Below are 22444 nucleotides of genomic sequence, written 5' to 3' on the forward strand. Positions count from 1 at the left end.
CTGTTTCTTGTTATTCTGTTTAGAAAACCAAAGAGCAGGAGCCTTCAGCGACAGAACTCGCAGGGGAAAAAACCACGGCGTTACTCCCGGCACCTCTCAAAATCCAGATGCCACAAAACCTCGCAGGACGTCAGGCTCAGATTGCAGCAGGCTGACTCCTGGGGCAGCTCACGCAGTGCTGAGGCAAAAGGACAGGATTTGCCCAATTCTCCAATTCTCTGAAATTAGTTCACATAGGCACCGACACAGATAATGTTTTCCTTTAATGGTGAATGATTTCATAACGAAGCAGAAACATATAATGTATTCCATGCAACCAACCTCATTTATTGAAAAGTCCTAATTTTATTGCCTTGTTTAGTAACATGTTTGTTCAACAAACTAATCTTTTTCATGAAGCAAAGCACAACTTTTTCTTATAAATAGTATAAATTATTTTATTTACAGAAACTTGTTACAAAACAAATAGACTATATATTTATTTTTCTTTTAAATATCCAAAGTAATTTTTTCTATCCCATGACATTTGTTCATGTACTATACAGCAGCCAACACAGAGTTCAGCTGATCAGATGCTCTTGATTATGTATACAAATTATCAAACTATTCACACATTTTACACAGGAGATTGCTTTTAGAACCAGGCTCAACACAGAGCAAGATGCTTTCAAGGCCTACATTCACATTGACATTATGTAGTGCTCATTTTAAAATTATCTTTAAAACGTAAAATATCTTGCACAAAATGTAAAAATGATTATTTTCCGCTGAACAGTGAAACATTAAGAATCTTTCCAAGCCCAATTCCCTCCTCCAGGACAGAATGAGTGAAAGATGAGAGATTCCTTGGCAAGAGAACTCTTACAGGAAGACAACTGCCTTAGAAATGTCATTTGGAAATCACATCTTTTATTTTTAAAAGGTTTTCCGAGGTACTTACTTGGTTTTTGTTTTGTTTTCCTGGAATATGAAGTATTCTGAACATTTTCTAAACTATTTCATTTACATTTCTCTCTCTGCTCCCTGCCCAAAATGGGACAGATAAATAAACTGCTGGTTAAAACCACGTTTCAAACCCTTGGCATTATTTCAAATACGGGTTATCAATGGGATTGTTCCGACACAAGGTATTCCAATTAAAACATTGTACAGAAGTTACCAGCATCGTTTGCTTCCTTTTGTCAACCCATCTTATTTTAGAAAATATATGTATAAACGTGGATGCGTATATATATGCACGCACATATATATACACACCCACATATATAATATATCGGTGGAAAAAGCAAGCTCCAGAATTTCAACTGAACATTCAAGTCTTTTAAGGAGAAGCTGTCTAAACAGTCCAAGCTTAAAACTAGTTAGATCAGGCACTTTCAGTTTTTCCGTTAGTTTTAAACCACGTGAGACCCACACGAACGCGCACGCACGCACACGAGCACTACAAAAAGAGAAGCAGTGTGTCACTTAGCTAAACGGAGTCTTCTGGGAATCAGGCAACCTCCAAGCAACGCCGCAGCCACCCTGCGGCCGCAGGCCCTGCAGGCAGGCTCCCTGGGCTGCTGCCGCCGCCTGGATCCGGCTGCAGGACCTGGGCAAGAGCTCCCGAGACGTGAGAAGGGACACAGCTTTCACAAAACGGAGGCACCCCTCCCCGTTGCAAAAAGTAGGCATGGTATACTATTGGCTTGGCAGTGAACCACTTCAAATTATAAAAAGGTATTTGCTTTTTTTTTTTTTTTTTCCTTTTCTTTTTTTTTTAATTAATTAATAAATAAATACTAGATGATCTCAATTGTACCAAAACTGGATATAAGAAAAAAAGACCTGTGCAAAAATACATATTTAAATATGTACAATCAATTAACAAAATATGTCTTCTGAAATAGGGATACTTCAATATTTATAATAGAACAAGAAATTCCAAAATAAAGATACAAAAGTATGCTTTTTTTTTTCTTGTATAATTCTTTGTTCATCATTGCAGCAATTTTTTAGGTTAAGAAAACTGCAGGAGTCATAACGAGAAGTTGGAAAGACTATAAAAACTGTATCTCTTAAATTAATACCAAAATCTGTCTAGAAACAACCCAGCCACTGCAAATTCAATTTTGCAAGGAAAATGCATTTCAGCTTCCTTAGTTATTTACAGTAAGAACTACGTGACAATAAAAGCTTCAGGAACAACGTTCTGCTTGTAACCAGGATCTAAAACATAATATTTGAGCAGGTCTGTGCTCAAGGGCAGGCAGAATTTACGATGTTCTAATTCTCGACTCCCAATGGCTTCGAACTGCACAACGCAGGTGTCTGTGGAGGCTGGCTCCACATGAGCACAGCGCTCAGGAATTAGCTTTTTAAAAGGTCTGCGTGCTATTGAGCGGGCGTGAATTTGCCATTATGCTTTCAGATCAACAGAACCTTCAAAAAAGAGGAGAGTTCGGTCACCAACTCCCCAGCGCTCCTTCTCGCCAAGTTTTTTTTTTTTTCCTTTACATTTACATCGATCGAGTCAAATTGCACTTGTGACTGAGACTGTCCTGAAGTGAAATTTTTGCCCCAGTGACTTCATCAGAACACGGATTTCACTCCAAACGGGCAGGATTTAATAAATATTGATTTCATTTTGTGGCATGTTACTTTGGCTCCTTTTATGTTAAACCAATCACAGCAACAATCCTTTCAACAGGGCATCTTATTAATTATGAATCTTTTTGTTCCTGAAAATATCTTTGTTGGTTTTTTGATTAAAGTTTGCATAATAAGAGTCTATACACATTGCTTTTCTAAATGTCATCTTTCGCATCAATTCAAAAGCTAAAGTGTCTGCATAGAGGCTTCTTGTTGTTTTGCTGTATAGCAAGGATTTTGTAGCAAGTTCGGGTGAAACTGAAAGCATCGGTAGGTAAACAGCTAAGCAACTGCTACTCTTAGTGGCTTTGGATTCCCTGATGTACTCTTTGCCACCAGAAACGGGGGAAGGCTGGGCTACGGGAACTATTGGACAGGCTCAGATTGTCTGTTCTCAGCGACAGCTGGTGCCCCTTTAAGGCAGAAAAATATCCTCTTGGTCAGTAATTTGCTTTCCTTTGCTTTGCCCCTTAATAAAAGTTGAGTCAGTTTTTGAGACTTTACCTGATGTTAAAAAAAATTAACAGAAAACATCCAGACGAACCAAATCCTATTACAATAAGCCCTTTAGCGGAATTCACTTTGGAGGTGTTTTGAAGCAAGACAAAATACTTCGTAAAAATTGACTGGACTATATAAAACTGTGTCAAGCCCCCTTTATTCGTAAAACCTCGGGAGGTGTGAGCTGACGGGGATGCATACAGCTGCACTTTACGTGGAACTCGGCTGTCAAATTGGCAAATGCTCCAGAATTTTGGAAACCCTCACTGAGTGGTTGAAAGCATAACACGTTAATGATTTAGTTATACAAACAAGGCATAAAATATCTGACTTTTATTTTACTTTTTTTTTTAGAAAATATTTAAATACTTTAAATACTTAGTTTTAAAAGGGCTTTTTAGATTTTTTTTTGCATTTTTATTTTATTTTTTATACAGGCTGGAAGGCAAATCCAGCCTAATTTAACCAATACAGTTGTTATTTTTTAAAATAACAAAGGCTTATGGTATACAGCATAGGTCAGGAAATATGTTCTTTGGGCATATAGTTTTAGAGGTTATTTGCCTTTGTTTGATATTTTTGTATTTTTTTTTAAAAACAATTAACTTTAATTTTCGTTTGCAATCAAATCTTATTAAAAAGAATAGAAAATAATATTTCTATCTCACAAGTACAACTTTTTATACTTGCTTTTTAAGCAATGGCCTCAAACAAATTTTTTGATTTTTTTTTTGTTGTTATTGTTGTTTTAAAAGTTTTTTTTTAAATATATTTTATATTTTTAACTCCTGATAGCTTCTTATCCCAAATTACTTGCAAAAGGCTGGGCAAAACACAGACTATTTTTTGAATTGTGCTATTTTTATATTCCATTAAAGGAACATTGCTATAAAAACACTAAAGCCATATTCCCTTCTTGAGGGCTTCTTTCCATTGTGCCTCACACGTTTGTTTTTTCCCCCTTGTTGCGGGGTCCTCTCTGTTGACAGTGTCTGTCTGGTAGCTATCACCTATAAAAGACACCATCAGTATAAAAATAAGTCCACAGTAATGTTTATTTGCCCCCCCAGAAAACATTCTTTTGCCCAGCCAATCTATGTCAAATAGTGGCAAGATGATGTACTCCTGTAAGGAAAATCTCACAGATTTGTAGCAAACTAGTCCAGACCACCGTTAACACTGATAAGAGCAATTATGTGGCTGAACTTCATCCAGTGTCCATTTCTAGTATATTCACTGCTACAGACATGGCTTCAGGGAAATTCCTTGTTTGAGTGACAGTCCAGTAGATTTCCACACCTGAGGACCATGGGAAGCTGGGAAAACTCAAGGCATCTTGGAGTCCAGAATTCCAGATGGAGGTTTTGCTTGTAGTGAAAAGTGTCCAGTTCTTTTCTCACCATGGTTTAGTCAGCTGTCAGGGACGCGCCTTTGGCTTTTAAGCAAATAAATGGAAGAGAAGGATGAGTGAGTGAGCCAAGCTGCTATAGCAGATGCCCTTCAAAGACATTCTCTGGACAATGAGAGCATATTTTGGGGAGGATCAGCAGGCAGAATCTGGCACACCACTGAAAACTTTACGATTCTCAAGCTGGGGTTTTTCAAGTTGTAATAGTTTTAGAAATTATTTCCTTCCTTCATTCAAATTATATTTTTCCTTTATTTCTATTGCACAGTTGAAGCAGTAACTATCAGGTAAGGCCGAAAACAAGGTTTCTTTAGTCATATGAATGCTTTTTTTTTTTTGGTTTGTTTTAGAAAACACAAGTGGTGAAAATCTTCCTTTATGGCTGAAACTGAAAATTCAGAAACTATTCTGAAAAACATCTCACTGACCTCCTAACCTCTCCAGGCACACAGAGACTTTTAGGGTTTCAGTGCTTTAGTCCCAGAGGAAACAAGAAGTATCTTGCTTTACACTTTGGAAAATTTTAGTTCCATATCTGCTCTCTAAAATTCCATCTTCGGTATTCTTTTAAAGCTACATCAAATTATTTTACCCCTCCAAATGACCCTTCAAGTTGTGTCTAAATTCATTCTAGTATATCGAGAACTTTCTTTCCCAGTGCAATCAGTTTAAAAGAACAAGCCTTCAAACTAACTTTTAAAAAGTTACATATTCATGAGATCTGCTTCCTTTATAGTAAATGTTTGTTTTACAGACTAAAAAGGTTTCTATCTTTTATATCTTATTTATAAGATTTAATCTCGTTAATACTAAGAAGTTAGTCAATGACACCTTGGGATAATAGGCTTATTTTATCACAGTATCACAGTTCTGTTATCAGCATCGTTATGTTCCACTTTGTGGCATGTTTATTACTGACACAGAAACAAGTCTTTCAGCTGAGACATTCAGCTCAGTTCCAGAGCTGGCTGCACGATTTTATTGTTATTATTATTTATTTTTAAATGCGAGGACTGAATTTCATCTGAGAGTGATTCAGAGGCAGTGTCTATGGGAACTTGGGATGTCATATTTAAGGTTACTTTAAAATAAGTAAATAAACAAACATACACTACTAGAATCAAGCGTTTATACAAATCATGTGCAAATGTACTATAAAAAGACTCAAAAACAGTACTGAACAAATAAGAGAACTGTCTTTTACCTGAAGAACATCTGGAATTGTCTATTACTTATTAAGAGAACACATTGGATCTAAGCATGTGAAGTGACACACTCATACTGGCTTACTTCCAGACAAGAGCTCCTACCTGATGAAGAAGAGAATTGTTCATCAGTCCTTGTGTCCCTGGGATTGCACCAGTGTGTTTTGCGTGAACATTATTCACCGATGGCAATTTGGCAACTTTGTTTGACTTGCTGCTGCTGCTGCTGCTGCTGTTTATGCTGCTTGAACCAGGTGAGCACTTCCTTTTCTTTCCTATTAGTTTGTCTAGGGAAGTATGCGAATGTGAAAAACTGCTGTGCGAGTTTACAGTCAGTTCACTGGACTGATGAACAAATGGCCCTAAGGAAAGAGTGGAATCGCTGCTGTTCATCATCACACTCATTCTTTTTATCGATTCTGCAGGGCTCCCGGTAGGAGGACCCCTCCCTGATTGGTCATGTTTGAGGCTAACAGAGTTAGCTTTGCTAGTCATACAATTGAGGCCAACACTGTGGGACGAAGACGTCACCGATGGATGATAGGAGGTCCCAGAGTTTCCAGAGTTAACCACACAGTTTTTTCTAAAGGACTCTGTGGAATGAGAAGGTGCTAGCAGTGCGGAACTGTTTTTACGCTTCTTTCCTGAGCCGCCGCTGCTACTGACGCTGCCGGTACTGTTACAGGTGCCACTGCCAGCAGAAGATTCCTTAGGTTTAAAAGATTTGCTGGATTTCAACTTCTGAGGTTTGCTGGGCATAGGTGAAGGTACAGAGGAAAGCACTGTAGGTGTTGAAGGGGATGAAGACACTTGTCTTGATTGCATACTGCAGACAGGATCCACTGCACCCAGAGTAGCAGGATTTGCATTTAGTGTAGTTCCGTGTGATGGTACCGATTTGCTGTTCAGGGACATACAGGAAGGAGACACCAGCGCTGGCGATGACATAACCGTGGTGGGTAAGAGGAAACCTGCTGCGCTGACACCGTACTGTGAAGCAGGCATCGAGTTTGTCCGATGTGGGGCACGAACTGACGTTGTGTTACTAGATGCTGGAGGAATTTTCCTGCGGGTAAAAAGAAAAACAAAAACCCAGGTAGCAACCATTCTCTGGAACAATACCCAGTCCAGTAAATACTGATGAAAGGTGACTGTAAACTGAGATTGAAACGGCACTAGAATAGTTTACCAATAGTTAATTATTGAGAAAAAAAAAAGTAAAGCATACACTATCAACCTCTGATCTTCATTAATCTGACAGTGCACTTTGCTGTAACTAGAATCACAGGCCTCACATATTTCTACAACTACCAGGATCAGAACTCTTCCATTTTTACTCACTTCCACATCTGAGAATTAAGATGCTTCTCCACCATGAAGTTAAGTGCACATCGAATATGGTTCCACCGCTTGTCGAACACGTAATAACCTCTTCCAATTTGCCGACTACCAAATGTGCAAAACTGGAAAGACAGATTTTTATTGGCATTTTCTACTTTCAGTGACAACTTCTCTGAACAACAACACACTTGTTTATAAAATATATATGCTAGACTAATATGAATTTTAGATGTTTAAACCCAGGATAAAAAAAATATACATTTGATTTCAAATTTCTACATTACAAACACTATTTTAAATTTTTGGCCTTAGTACATTTGGATCATTTCTTCCCCCATCTGAAATTCCCATATTTATGATGAATGCAGCAATTAGATTTGAATCCCTCTGATTAACACAGGGAAGGACAATAGTGTATTTCACATTTCTATACATATGTGTATACGTACACACTCAGGTGTATATACACACATGTAACATTCCTTTCTGAGAAGCTGTCAGCTATTTGCTCATAGCTTGTTAAACAAAAAAAAAAAGGAAGGCTAGGCTTTTAGATAAAGTAAATGGCTTAAGAAGACAGAAATTAGAGGGAAGGTTCATCTACTGCACATTATGGTTCACTCCTTCAAGTAGCCTGTTAACATTTTGTTGAAGGCAATGATAATAGATCAGGCTCACATGAAAGGTGTCTGTTAGCATACTGCAAGAAACAACTTCCAATAATAAAAAAAAGTATTTGATACTTCAAAAAATGAATCTACGAGTTTTGCCAAATGTAGAAATATTTCAATATTTTGTGTTTGAAAAAAGTACACCATATATGCCAGCTTTTGTCAAGATTTAAATATTTAAAACCATCGCTAAAACCATTTAAAACAATCGCTACCTTCACTGCAACAACTGGCACCCTGAGTAAAAATGTCAGGGGAAAAAGAAGTCTCATAACAAAATCTCACTAAAAAGGCAGTATTTGCATGTCCTTATTCCACAGCTGTTATTTCCTGGAAATCTCATATGCCTTCCTACCCCAAAACTACAGCCCTGTAGAGCAGTTACCAATTTCATCTTCAGTACTCTGGCAATTTCATTTCTTTTGCATGGCAACAGGGAGGCCCAATCCTATTTCTTTGGCATGTTTACTTTGCAAATACACTGATACCATCACTATTGATTAGCCAACAAAATAATTTCCTCAAAATCTGAAAAAAAAACACCACCCACAAACAATAGAAAACCACCCTTAAGCCCCCCAAGTTACTTGTTTACAAATTCAGAGGCAGTGAGAGACCAAGGTTAACTTTTACTTCAGACATACAGCGGCTGGTTGAGGATGATGACCTGAATAGTGACAATCCAGTTTTTCAACAGGCTCTTCTTTTTCATCACATTCTCCCTCATCACTGGATAACCGAGATGCTGGCTCAGCTGCAGGCAAGGGAGGGTGAGGGGATTCGTGGACAGAAGGAGAATCGCTAGGGGCATTTCCACTGTGCTGGGCTGGACAGCCTGGAGGCCTGGGCAAGGTAAGCAGTAAAGGTGTTATTGAGGCGAGGCTCGTCAGCAAGCACTTCACTGTGGGTGTTTCAACACTGACACAAGGAAATTTACATTAACTGATGCCCAGTATTTTCAAGAGTCTCGTAACACATCTACCGAGAGAAAGGCCAGGAGTTATTGTACCCCTGGAAAAGCAGAATTGCCCAATTGTTGCAGAACTGCTTTAATTGATGCAAGTCAGCCTCTGCTATTTCAAACTCCAAACCCTCCTTGCTATGAGTTACAGCCCAGCATGTAATTGCTAATTGCAGACAGACAGTCACCAGGCCTAGAGCAAAAATGCTACCCCATCCAACAGATCCCTATCTCTCTTTCAAAATCCACATGATGAAGCCACCAGCATTAATTTTGTACTATTGGATACACAGATTTGTCTTACCTTGGAAGACTGGGGGGGTGAGGTTTGGGTTTATTAGGTAATAAAGGCTTTGATTCTGTAAGAGTAACTCCATGAGAATTTTGGTGCAGCTCCTGGGAAGTTTTAGTAGGTGAGGGATGTGGTTCCCTGAGAGGGGGCATCTGCTGATGATGATCCGAATGTCGAAGAAGTTCCTTTTCCCTGGTTTTGCTTTTGTGCTCGGCTAACAACACATCGAATCGTTTTCTTCGACCCTGTACAGCCCTCCGCTGGGTTAAGGAATGTGTCTGCAAATCCATGAATAAATCATTAATCCCAGGCTATTAGATCTGTGGAAATTAAACACTCAAAACACATGTCTAGAGCTCCAGAATACAGACAATAATCACATTTGTGGTTTAGTAAATAAATGGAAGAATGACTTATAAAACAAACTTGGACATTTTTTTTGGTGGATGATTACATGTCTTCCTGATACAAAATAATGAAAAACAGCACTTGAGTTCAAAACTTCTTCCAAAGTTCTTCCTTTTCTTTTTTTAAAGAAGACCTTACCAAAGAAACTACTCTAAGACTGGAATTCAAATCTTTTTAACATTGTTTTTGATATTTTAATTGCCAATATGGTATCTATTCTTCTCACCCTAGTGCATAACCAAAAAATACCAAATATTTACTTAAAATATTTAACACAAAAAAACTTAAAATCAGACTTATAATGGGAGACACTACAAATATTTATAAAAACTATTTGCTTCCTTCTGTTTACTAATATATCCCTTGAAAACAAATATCTTCCAATGTAACAGAGTAGGTATTACAGAATGCAAAAAAAATACAGCAGAATCCAGAGTCAGACAGAACTCTAAGTACTTTGAGCATACTTTGAGGTGTAACCTGTTTTTTTTTTTTTTTTTTTTGAATTGTTGAAGTCACATACAATACCTTATTTTCATATGGCATAAAAGGTTTGATTGGCTAATTTTCATAGGTAAAAATATTATCATGTAAATTAGATAAAAATAGCAACTCAAAAAAATATTTTGAGTAGGTGCAATATAAGCAATTGCTGAGAAACTTTTTTACTTCTTTTATCTTTTAAAATTTTGGTTTCTCTAATTCTCCTGTAAAGTCTTGAAACTTTTCACCTTCTCTATTAGCAAAAGGATTGCCTCCCCACTGTAATTCCAAAAGGGCAATGTGTTCAAGTTCAGTTCCTGCAGGTCATTAGTGCCAGCTTCGTGTACCTTTGTTCTGGAGGTGGTTTATTTACCAGATGCTTCCCCTACCGACAGTTTAGCTGCTTTGCATAAAAAAGGCTAAATATTACACAATTGCATAGGATGTGGATTTTGCGTTCTTTGAGACTTATACACCATGCTCTCCAGGACTTTTCAGCAAAATAACACATTTAATACTGATCTAAAGTTTTTAAAAGATAGTTTAATTCAGAGTTTGACCTTCAGGCATACTCTGTAGCTTTCTCAGAAGACTCATTTCTGAGTAAGCTGTGTAGGTAAATCCAGCAGCACCAGCATTTGCACAAATACCTGCTAAGTATCTGCTGCAGGCTGTGGTGGGGGAAAGGAAAAGGGTGTGAGTGGAGGAAGCTTGATTTATTGGAATCACACATAAACAAGTAATACTTCTAATGCTTACAATGGACTTTTAAAAATCCATGGTCTGTAACCCAAAGATTATCCCCCGAAATAACATGCTGGCCCCTCTAGTACATACATGTGGAGTAACATAATTGTTTCCATGTCAGCATCCATGTAAAAGGTTTACACAAATATAAAGATCTCCAGGTTACTGTGGGAAATAAGTTTTTGAATAAACAATTGGCTTAACTTTGAAAACAATTCCTTCATGGTCCTAGATAATATGCTTTGAGAGGGACCATTTACAGTAACAATTACTGACAGGAGAAATTAGTATTTTTCTGTCACATTCCCTGGGAAATTAAATGTTAACTTTACAAAATTTTATTCTGATTAAGACATCCTACCTTGCATGTCAAAGACCTAGTACAGGGTTTCTTGGTTTCCACATCAATGACACCACAGTATATATCAGGATCAAATTCTCTCTCTGTCAAAGGTGCACAAATAAGCCAATTATTGAAAACAGCTTTCATAAAGACATCTTGAGATACTGACATTTATTTGCTTTAGAAAATTTAACCATACTGGAAATTGTTTTCAAATATAACACATTTTAAAACTAAGAACTGATAGGCCTGTAACACCTGGATGGTTTCTGAAAGCAACAGACACATTTCATGTTGATTGCATCCTTTATCAACTCGTCAAGACAAATTTAAATTCTAGTACGTAAATGTACTTAATTACAACTTAATGTTATAAAAGTAAACATTTACTTCTGAAGCTTATTTTTATATATCTTATATATGTATTTTGACGCATACACTAATAAGAACAATATAGCAAAAAATATTTAAAAGCAATTACCTGACAATCTTTTATGTAAAAATTTCCTATTATTTGTATTTTCTTCAGGTTTCTTTTCCAAAAATGGAGGCACAGAGAGAAGACCTTTACCATTCAGTATCTGTCCAGGGGAAGGCAAGGGTGGCTTTGGTATTGAGGGACAATTAAGGCCAGTCTTTATTGAGGAACTCACAGTAGTAGAACAAGTTGGACCAACAGCAGTTTTCAGTTGGGCACCATCTATCTTTGGATGAATCTTTTCCACTTTGACAGATGGAGTCATACTATTATTTATGAAAAACAAAGGGGGGAAAAATTGTAAATGATAGTATCATGAGTCATAAATTACAAGAAGTACTTAAAACATGTTACTCAATACTCTGATCTATTCACAGTTCAATTTTAGACCTTTGTTGTTTGTTCCCGGTTTTCTTATTTTTATTCTTTTCCTTATTTGTTTTCACATTTTTGGTGATGTCCACTATCTCTTCTGTGCTCTTGTCCCCATTGCCTTGGAAGTATTTCAGAGACAACAGAAACTTCAGAAACTCACTTACAGTGAAAATATGCAGACTGGATCACAGAATAAAGACCCCCTAGTAGAATGACCTCTATTTATAACGATTCAAGCTGCATCTTTGCAAGTGTCTCGTTTGACAGTTTCACCAGTATACCTATGATCTTAGACTATGCTGCTGGAAAAGATCTGGAGGAGTTTAAAGTGGTCTCTCTCAAAGCAAAAGTCCTCTGAAACAAAGGCAAATTCTACTGATACAGCAGTTTCTACACATGTAGTAATATGTAATTCTTTGTCAAAATGCATACTCACATTTTATCATGGGGAACTTTGCTATGCTGTACCGGATGCATTAACCTGTTGTTTCCGCTGATCTGCAGCTTGTCTTTGGGTGATTTCAACAACTTGGAATTTGATGATGACGATGCACTAGTACCTCCACTGGATGAACGATTGCTACCACTTCCACTGCTACCTTTGTTTTTTGAAGGGAAAGATGAAATGATGGAAAATACTGAAGAGGAGGGAGGAGTCAAAGGCGGCTTGCTGGAGGAGCTGTGTCTTCTTTCTGAAAAGGAGAAAAAAAAGGGGTTTTAAACTCCCACGGCCCATGCAGAAACAATTCTTTAATACTTCATGTTGTCGTTTACTCCATTAACATTTTTCCTTTATTGGCTTGGGAGGTCCTCTGCCACACACGGAGCAGAGAGGATTCAAGCCTCACTATAAACCATGAGGCTCCATTCATTGTTGGTCCCCAGTCAGTTACAGGAGTCTCTTTTAACTTTGTGAGCTACATTCCTCAGCCACTAAAGCTCAGCTTTTAATATACGCTCCCCACTCTCTCTTTCCATCTTGCAGAACAAGAAAGTGAGAATCAAACCCAGACCTCCAACGCACAAAGCAAAGAGACCCCTATCCTCAGGCCAAGCAAGCCTGAATATCAGATCTCCTAAAGGCGTAACAATTACCTGTTAGTGTGTCACCCAGGGGGCAAAATGATATTGGAGCAAAAACTTTAAATTTTGTGTCCAGTAATGGATGTGCTGCTATGAAAAAGTATATCTGAACATTTGAATGCTCAGGTTCCATCAACGAACATGTTGGAGAAGAAATGATTTAATTAACATTATACCACTGGCATTAACGATTAGCCACTAACAGTAATATCTTCCTAGCACCCTTTCAGTTAAAACAGCACACATTTTAAAGACGTTTCTTTGCAACAATGAACTCTCAGTCACAGTACACTTGACAGCTTCCTGGAGTACCTGGCTCTGCCTTCAGACATGGTAATTGACCATTTGCTCCACTGATATTTGGACACCTGTGATTCCTAGATGACCTGTGCATGTCATCAACTCCTGCTCAGAGACCTCTCTCTGGCAATCAAGTACACGCAAACCACGGATCTAAGAGAGAACCAAGAATTAACAGGTCCCTCTGTGAAGACCAAAGGCACCTTCTCCTTGCCAGTGATAACACCTCTTTCCCACCTGGTATCATTAACGGTGCCCAAACCCACCACCAATCCCAGACACAGCTTACAGATTTTGACTTGAATTTACTTAAGCTGTCGAGGAAGCAGCCTCCTCATCAAGTTACAACAAAGGGAAAGTCATGTCCGGCACAACCTGTACAGGAGTCTGTGGCACTCTGGAAAATGTAAAGTAATACATCCACGTTCTGCTTATATGACCTGTTTTTTCCCTCCGGCCCTAAATACAGCTATCAGAGGGCACTGTGATGGTGGCTGAGCGGGGCTCCACTCGTAGCTGGCAGCTGTTGAACAAGACTTCACCAGCCCCGAACCAGTCTGGTCCATTCAAAAAGCCACACTGCTCAAGCAGCACAAGATGTAGGCACATGAATTGAAGTCCTGGCAAGCTAATTTCATACAGAGCTGGGAAAAAGCACTTTAAATATGTTCATTAGCTCAGGGAAAAAAATAAAAAAAAAAAAAAAAAAAGATGAAAAACATACAGTTTAGACTGGAAGCCAAGAACTTCAGTCAAGAAATGGTCTCCGAGACTGAGCCATGTGATGCACATTTCTACTTGTCTGTGAAATGGGCATAAACTACCTAACGAGCCTTCAGCTACAGAATCATCTCTCCTTAATTAGCATTTATGAAAAGCTACAAGAGGTCAGGCGAAATGCCCAACATAAATACATAACAAATGCAGCAATGTAATTTTTATCTCAAGAAATAACTGCTTTAAAGTGGTAAGGTTTCAGATGACTTGTCATCCCTGGCATTCAGTATCGTCTGCTTGAATTTTTAGGACCATACGCCATTGAAGGGTTCTCTAGTACATTAGCATATTTATATTCTAGTAAATGACCACGCTTCTAATATGACATAGAGCTTATTGCCAAATGTCTTTTTATAGCAATGGCAAGAATCCCTGAGCGGCTTTGATAAGTTGCTATTTGGGGGCCATTAGTTCAGCGATGCTACAGCCCGGGAGATCACCCTGTGAGATAATGAGAAAACTTGCTCAATACTCTGTCACCTTCTGTATATTTATACATTTTGAAGTCTGAGTACCTAACAGAATTAAAAATAATCTCTAACAATCCAGTGGATCACTAACGTTATCTTTGGGAGTTCGATTTTTTTTTTCCCTTTGGTAAGAAGAGAAGGGTGTTACTTCCTTGGAGAAAACTTGGCAGAGGAGAAAAGAGCTAGAATAAGACTGAGCGCAGTGCCTCCCTGCCTCCCTCTTTTAGGAATAAACTGGGCAAAATACAAATTGTGTTATCGATCCACATGATAGTCTATCAACAAAAAAAGAAGAATTTTTAATTGATTGTGAGCATTCTTCTTTCACTGTTGGTGACCTGCCTGGGCCTGTCTGGCACTGACCGACCTGCAGGGCTGCTGCAGTGCCTGCCTGCCTGGGAGAAGACCATGGGAAAGAACAGCGGTCCCGTTCACAGCTGAACCCTGCCAAATGCTTGCTCAACATGTTTAGTGCTTCAGTCTTTTTATAAAATTCATGTTTTTAAGTGAGATCTGTTTAATCTCTCATAAAATACCTGAAGAATACCAATGTTCTTTCTTATGTAGTTCCCCTTTGCCATTAACTCTGACTCAGCCTGAAAATATTTAAAAATAATTACCTCCAGGTGTTCAGTTTTCAGATTTTTAAAGTTAACATCCGTGTCCCTTCCCTTCATATAACTCTTAAAAAAAAAAAAAAAAAAAAAGTTTTCTTTCCTTTTTAACTCCATGATTGCTTTTTGCAACACAGGGCAGTGATCCCTCAAATACTGCACCTGTCTGACACGGTTCTAAGCTCTACGATCTCAGAGGGTTGGTTTTGTTTGTTTGTTTGCCTTTGCTTTGTTGTTGTTTGCTTTTAAAGAAAGAAGTAGTTTCGGCTTTGGACAAAGAATTGGAAAGTTTCCCTTGAGCTCTTTCAGACTTGCAGGAGACGTGCAATACATTCACAAATATACTACAGTTTCTAAACTTTAGGAAGAGCCCCGTGGTGTTCGCTCAGTGTGCATCAATTAATAGCTTTGGGCAGCAAACATAAGATGTACAGATCAAGTTTCATAAACCCATTTTTTTTTATACTGTCTTCTTACGTAAGTACTGGGCAAAAAGTCAAACTGACCTGTGCCAGTGCTAGCAGAACCATCCTTAAAAATAAAGCACACCCATTCAAACCACAAGCAAGTTTAGTTCAATGAAATACGTTGTAACTTCAGTCAACATTCAGAAAAACAGTTTTACCATAGGTTAGTTTAGGTGTAAGAGTATTATTCAGAGTATAGAATTAAATGTGTGCATCGAAGCAACGTACAAGTTCGTGATTATCTAATTATTATGTAATATATGTCTTGACCAAAGTAAAAGCATGACAAAAGTGCTACTTAATTTTTTTCCATCATAGTCATCTATTATTTGACTTTTCATTTTAGAAATGAATTAGTGCAGTCCCACTAAAACAAACATCATTTAAGTGGGGATAAAATTTACTTTGTGTCAGTACGAATATTAGATTTCTACAGAAATTGTGGAGAACTAATTTACCTGATCTTCTAATTGCTCCAGAAGGATCGGATCCATGACTTGACATGAGAACGCGAGAAGAGGTGACTTACACAAGTACAGCAGCAGCCTGGTAAGGCATCCGAGGTCTGCAGCTGCTGAAGTTTTAAACATTAAAAGCTGCAAGATGCTGACAATTCTGCTTCTGTGCATGTGTGGGATCGCTGCCATTCCAGCATGGCTGGCAGCTAGATGAATCTTTTACCTGCAGGTATTTCTAAAATGCTCACAGCAGGACATTTTATCACGAGGCACAGACACCATGCCTCCACAGCACAGACTAAAACTGGCAGATGAAAGCCAGGGGCCTGGAAGTCAGGGACCTCCCCACACTGTTGGGCTGCACTCTTCTTAACGGCGGAAGAATTTAATACAAGTGGACGCTATCACAAGGAACATACAGGGAGGCAGAAGAGCCACTCCTACACCACATCTTCAACAAATGAATGAAGGCCACAGATCCAGAAGAGAGTTTTGAGCAGTAAATTTTGATTTGACCAGGGAAACCAAAAGTCCTGTGCTCTGAAAGGGGTTTTTAAGACACAACCCTCTCCTGCATTTTTTGGTTTGTTTGTTTGTTTGCCAGCTCAGGTCCTCAGCCACCGCACTGGGAGTTGCTCTGAAAGAGGATCTCACCACAGCTACAGATTTTAGTGCAGCAGCCAGCTAAGATCCCTTTTGCAGCTCTAACCTAAATGCCTGTGCTGAACAATGACCTCACCATGACAAAATAATAAAAATAATTAAAGAAAAAAAAAAAAAAACAACAAAAAAACAGGTCTATGAAGATCTTACAGAGGAAAGCCAGGAGCTAAACCAATCACCAGCCCAGCAGACAAATCACTCGTCCTTTGATGCCACCCTGGCAGCGTGCAGCTGCTTGGGAGCAATCGCCTGTGCAGGATCTTGATCTGCTGCTCACTCCCTTACTGCTGCTTCATTATCCTGCTCTAATCGTTGGGCCCAGATACCAAGGATTCCGCCCTAATCTTCCACTGATGTCCCTTTAATCATCTGATCAGTTGTGTTTGCACTGCAAGTCAGGATGAGGTCACTGCACGTCCAATTGTGTTGTGTTTGAACTTACACCCCTAGCTGACTAGGCAGCATCTAAACAAAGTCAGATTCTTCTCTCCAGCAAGGAAGTTGCAGAAGAGAACATTTAAAGAGCGCAAGCTATCAGCATGACAGACTGCCACGGTTTGATTGGCACCAGTACAATCTGTCATGTCTCTAGAGAGAGTTCTTGTTTCAAAAAAAAAAATAAAAATAGTGCTTGCAACCAGCTGATATCATTGTTTAACGCTCAGCGTTAGCAAAACCACAAAGACAGGCTGACTGATAGTCATGCGTGCTTATGTCACTCCATTCACAGAAACACAACACTTTAGCAGGAGAAAAAAAAATAATTAATGAAGGAGGTATATAAATGTATTGCAGCATACCAAATGCAAGTCAGGGCGGCACATCCAAACACATCACGTCTCTTTTTGTATTTCCATCACTTACCACAATGGTCTTCCTTATCTCCACCAGAGTTCTTGGATATTGTAAATAAGTAGTAATAGGCATAAAGTGCTTATCTAAGAAATAGTCTTATGTAATATCTCTCATATAGATTACGGTCACGTTAGCCATACTGCTGCAGCCTTGTGTCTCGCACTTCCTCGCATTGAAGCTATTCAGCACGTTGCAATACAGAGGATGTTTTACTGCCTGTGAGTCACGCCATCCCGTAACGAGACAATTAACGAGACAACAATAAAACTTAAAGTATGTCTCTTGATGTTTTCAAAAATCCACCAAAATGCAATACCTAACCAATTTTGAAGAGGCTATTTTAAAGTCCAGGTTCACCTCTGCAACTTGATGTGTTAAAAGGTTTGCTGTGCCTAGCAGGGGGTTAAAAGGTGCTGGTTCGTGCACGTTTGCACAGCACCTGCGCCCCACAGGTGTAACAGCATTGTTCTCACACAGACAGTCCTACATTTACATTGAGATGGCACTACCTAAAAAGATAAAACCATCTCCTTAAGGCAAAAATAGGATTTAAGGTCAAATCATACATTATAGAGCAAAATATAACTGCAGAAACGAACAGTTTTTAAAATTCCCTTTAAAATGTTCTTTCGCATTGATGCACTTTTTGGAGGCTTCAACTTGGATGCTGCATGAAACATTTACACTCTCCCAGCTCAGAAAATCATTTTCCTCTCGGAAAATCCTTTGCTGAAGCCAAAGACAAATAAAGCACACGCATCAGACCTGACTGGGTGTGCTCCAAAATTACTTGTCAGTTTGGAGGATGTTTTTACTTCTCATATGAGTACGGTATCACCACTAGGCTTTACATGTCATCTGTTTTCTGCATCTCAGTTTGAAAGAAGCATCAGTATGTTCCTGCTCTGCTGTCCAGCACTCCTAAGCAGGGGTAAGGTCTCATTGTTCCAGACGTGAATTCCTGAAACATTCCCTTGTCAATCATCTCAAAAACACACACAAGTCTCCCAAAAGAGCATATAAAATCTGCCTCTGCTTTAATTAGAGTGCATTATGAATTTACATTTATTATGCAAATTCATAACTACAGGGAACAAAGTTGTTTTTTTATTATTATTATTTTCATTTTTTAAAGAAGTGCTTTGGTTACAAATGCACAATTCAGAATCCAAAGCTCTCGCATACCCTAAAAATCCATTATTTGTGTATCGTTTCAGTTCTGAAATCCCTCCATATTAACTTGCACTGCTTTAAGACAACTCAATAAAACATATCTGCATGTTTATGATGGTCCAGCACCCTTAACTATGGTTCCTCATGAAATCCAAACTTATATTCAGCAAAAGCCACTGACCATTTTGAATGATGTATTTAAGGTTTTTGCTCTGCTTTCATTTTGGTTTGTTTTTTAAAAACAAGTTTACCAGAGCACTTAACATTGGAAACAAGAGCAAAGTCAGGAACCAGCAAACTATTCCTTGAGAAGGACGCTGCCTTTCTTCTTCCCTGGCCTCGCTGCACTGCATCAGGTGTGCTATTTCAGCCCTCTGAAATTTCCCAACGTTTAAATTTGAATATTTGGAAATTATTTACTCAAGTCCCAAGAGGTGTTTTGATGGGTAGTTAGTTAACCACATCCCTCTGAGCAGAATCAGAATACAAGTGTTAGCTATTATTATTCTGCTTGTTTCATTACAGTAGTTACTGAGCAGCACTGTCTGCTTTCAAAACTGCAAAAGCAATTGCTCTCTGATTTCTAAATGCCTATGTTTAAAGATTTCCTAGAGATTTACTTACTAGAAGTGAAAGCCACTCACAAGTGATCGCTGTGCAAATGTTTTAGATAAGGGAGTATGAAATGATGTGTAAGCAGGATTACATTGTTATTGCTGTTGTTGAAGAAAACAGAGGGAGTAGGAGAAAGTTCATTTTCCCCAGTAAGAATCCAAACGCCAATTTTAATGCTTTAAAATCATAGGACAAAAAGGAGACAATTCCTTAACCATAATTTAGGCTATTTAAATAATGCTTTTTAAATGCTATGAACATAACTACAGCACAGCCAGGACAATGTAATTCTCTGATCGCAGAACACTAACTCAGCAGAAATGGCTTTCTCCACTACAAAAACTGCAGCAAACTGCCCCAAACCAAACACACCCTCCATCCCCCCGAGATTACCACCACAGAAAGGAGAGCTGGGAGCAGATTGCAAGTAGCAGTATTAAGAACGGAGCAAAAATAGCAACACTGAAATGCATTTAAATAAACAGCCTTCAAGCGCATCCCTTCTTCCACCACTTCCTTCCCACAAGGCGCTGTACACCACTAATGCCAGTTTTTCAATTTTTCCATATTTGTTACTAATCCTTTCCAAAGCCTTGTATTCAGAGCACATGAGTGGTTCTGCAGTCAATTTCAACAAGATTTAAAATTACTCTTTACGATACATGGGTTTTGCCTAAGAGATGGGAAATAACCTCTGAAGCACCCACCAGCGCAGTGCTGTTAGCCCAAGCCAGCAAAAAGACTCCAGGGTTTTGCTTTGCACCTTTCTGCTATACTGCTCTCACCCGCAGTGGTGAACTGCAATTAGCGACACTCCTGTCAGGTTCATTTCAGCTCCTCAGAACCTCCTGGAGAGGAGTAAAACTCTCAAGAGCAATGTGGGAAAGCTGATGGAGCGAACCGCAAGCAAAATGGGGCCATGACAAAAGCAGGTGCCAGAGGCTGGTGATTTCTCCAGACATATCACACTTCACTCCACCTTTCTCTATCCCCCTTTGTCCAGGCATACCCAAGTGCAAGGGCCCTGTCATTTCAAAAAGACTAAGGCATAACATGCAAGAATGAAATTCTGGAACACTTTTCCTGAGCCACTTGACAAGGGGCTGATGAGAGCATGGGTTTCTCACCAGGGAACTGGCCCTAGACCTCCGGGTAGGTAGCTGGCTTCTAAATCTGCCAAGCACGGGCATATAAATATCACAGAGTTATTACGGAAAGACAGCAGAGTGTCTTAGATGGTAATCGGGCCATGCAGAGATTATAATGTCCACGCTATAAGCACTAATCTCTGCGTAGCCCGTTGACGACATGACAATACCTGCGCTGTCTGATTAAAAAACGGGTGCTGAATAAACCATACTTTTGCTGTTAAAAATTGTTCTTTAGAATAAACTTTGGAGAAACTAAAATTATAATAAACAAAAGCATAAACTAACAGAGGTAGGCTGTACAACCCAGCATCATACCAAGATGCAGGACTGGTCAGCTTCTTCCAAAATACAGCTGGAAAACTCATGGGAAGAGTCTCATGTATGTTTAATCCAAGTGACATTAAAGAAACACTTCAATTTTTCAAAACGGGCATAAAGCAAGTTAAAAATAAGAGGCATTATTCCAGAGTTTCATAAAAAGGTGAATAAACAGAAGTTCAACAGAAAACTGTGTTGACAGCATGGGAATAAGAAATTAAGGTAAGAAGACCCACATAATTTCCTGATTTTCCATTTGCTGCCCAGCAGTTAGGACACACCTTTACCATCATGTCCTTCCCATTCAGGATCGACACAGCTTCTTATAAGACCTCATTGCATAATGTTATGCTACTGGTGTAATGTATTCGTATGACTTCACATGTTCAGATGCCTGCCTGGCTTTCATCTTGCTGATGCTCCTATTCACACCACACTACAGAATTTCAGTGTTTTGCCTGTAGCTATTCCTTTACATGTAGCCAACTTTAATCCTTGCAGGTTGTCTGTCAGACTCGGCTCTGCTACAAAATAATGCGCTGAGGCTGAAAACTTCTTAAAAGCTATTACAGAACCCAAATGCAAAGGGGCTGATGGCCTAACTGACAAAGTCCTGGGTATAAGGAAGTGGGTATCAGTAAATGTGATTCCTTGGTGTTGTCATTAAGCAGCTGCAGGACAGAAAAGACACTGAACACATTTTTCTTATTTACTAATACATGAATAACCAGTGAAATCCACTGCCACCTGACACGAAAGCCTTGTAAGATTAAAAAAAACAAGTGTACAAGGATGCATTGAAGTAGCCACAATGTCGACTCTAAGAGCCACTCCACCCCAGGGCTGAAGACACAAAGAGACACCAACTGAGGCTCCTCACACCTGCCTCCGTGTGCTCGGCACCGACCGTGTGCTGTGTGGCTGTGACAAGCCCAGAGCTCCGTAGGGTGACTGGGACAGGAGCGTCACCGAGCCCTGGTAGCTGCTGCAATGGCCGGAGGCCCAAATGCCACAGGGGGAAGCCAGAAGGGTGCGGGGGATCGGGCCTGGGGCTCTGCATGCTGGCGAATGCTGAGTTTTCTGGTTTGGGTCTTGAAATGCAAGATTTTAACTTAAAACTGACATTTCAAGAGGGTGAAGGAAGAAAGGAGGTGAACCTAAGGTAAGGTAATTTGTGATGGTTTTCCAAAAGATGCTTCAAAAGTCCAACACCTCTCCAAAATTTGAACTCTCTTGGAACTTCAATGCCCAGGCTGCAACATCAGTGAAAAGAGAATAAATATGATGGCTTGGGGTTGTAAGTCAGATCCTGATGTTATTTTACCCTGATACAGCGACTGTGGGCACCGGTCAGCTTTCGGTCATGACAAGGCTCGTTGCAGCTTATCTCATTAACACCGCTCAACCATAATCGGTGCGAAACAACAGCTCCATGCCTCCAACCCCCTGCGCCCATTAAAGCTTTATGGCAGCACGGCGGAGCCTCTGGAAACCACTAAGGCGGCGAGCCCAGGGCAGCACCCCGGGGTGCTGGCACACGGCGGCCTTGGGGCTGCGGCCGGGCCCTCCCCAAAGGGCTCGGCGCGACCCCAACGGCTGCTGGACTTTGGCCAAGCGGCTCCGGTGACGTTACCTCCGGCGGCGCCCGGAGATGGC

At 39.5% G+C, this 22444-nt stretch overlaps 1 protein-coding gene across 4 annotated transcripts in view; it reads right to left on the reverse strand.

Moving 5' to 3' along the window:
* Positions 1-299: 299 nt before the first annotated feature.
* Positions 300-22444, reverse strand: part of ATXN7 (ataxin 7) — an 82201-nt gene continuing 60056 nt past the window's right edge. For all 4 annotated transcript variants that reach the window (XM_084530896.1, XM_084530897.1, XM_084530894.1 and 1 more), the window contains 8 exons: positions 12281-12536; positions 11473-11735; positions 11010-11092; positions 9023-9288; positions 8402-8600; positions 7087-7208; positions 5851-6811; positions 300-4567 (listed from right to left, as the gene is read on the reverse strand). In XM_084530896.1, the coding sequence (XP_084387022.1) occupies positions 4550-4567; positions 5851-6811; positions 7087-7208; positions 8402-8600; positions 9023-9288; positions 11010-11092; positions 11473-11735; positions 12281-12536 (2168 nt within the window). In that variant the 3' untranslated portion in view covers positions 300-4549. The remainder of the gene's footprint in view (positions 4568-5850; positions 6812-7086; positions 7209-8401; positions 8601-9022; positions 9289-11009; positions 11093-11472; positions 11736-12280; positions 12537-22444) is intronic.

Source organism: Aythya ferina (genome assembly GCF_964211825.1).
Source record: "Aythya ferina genome assembly, chromosome: 10".
Lineage (NCBI taxonomy): Eukaryota > Metazoa > Chordata > Aves > Anseriformes > Anatidae > Aythya > Aythya ferina.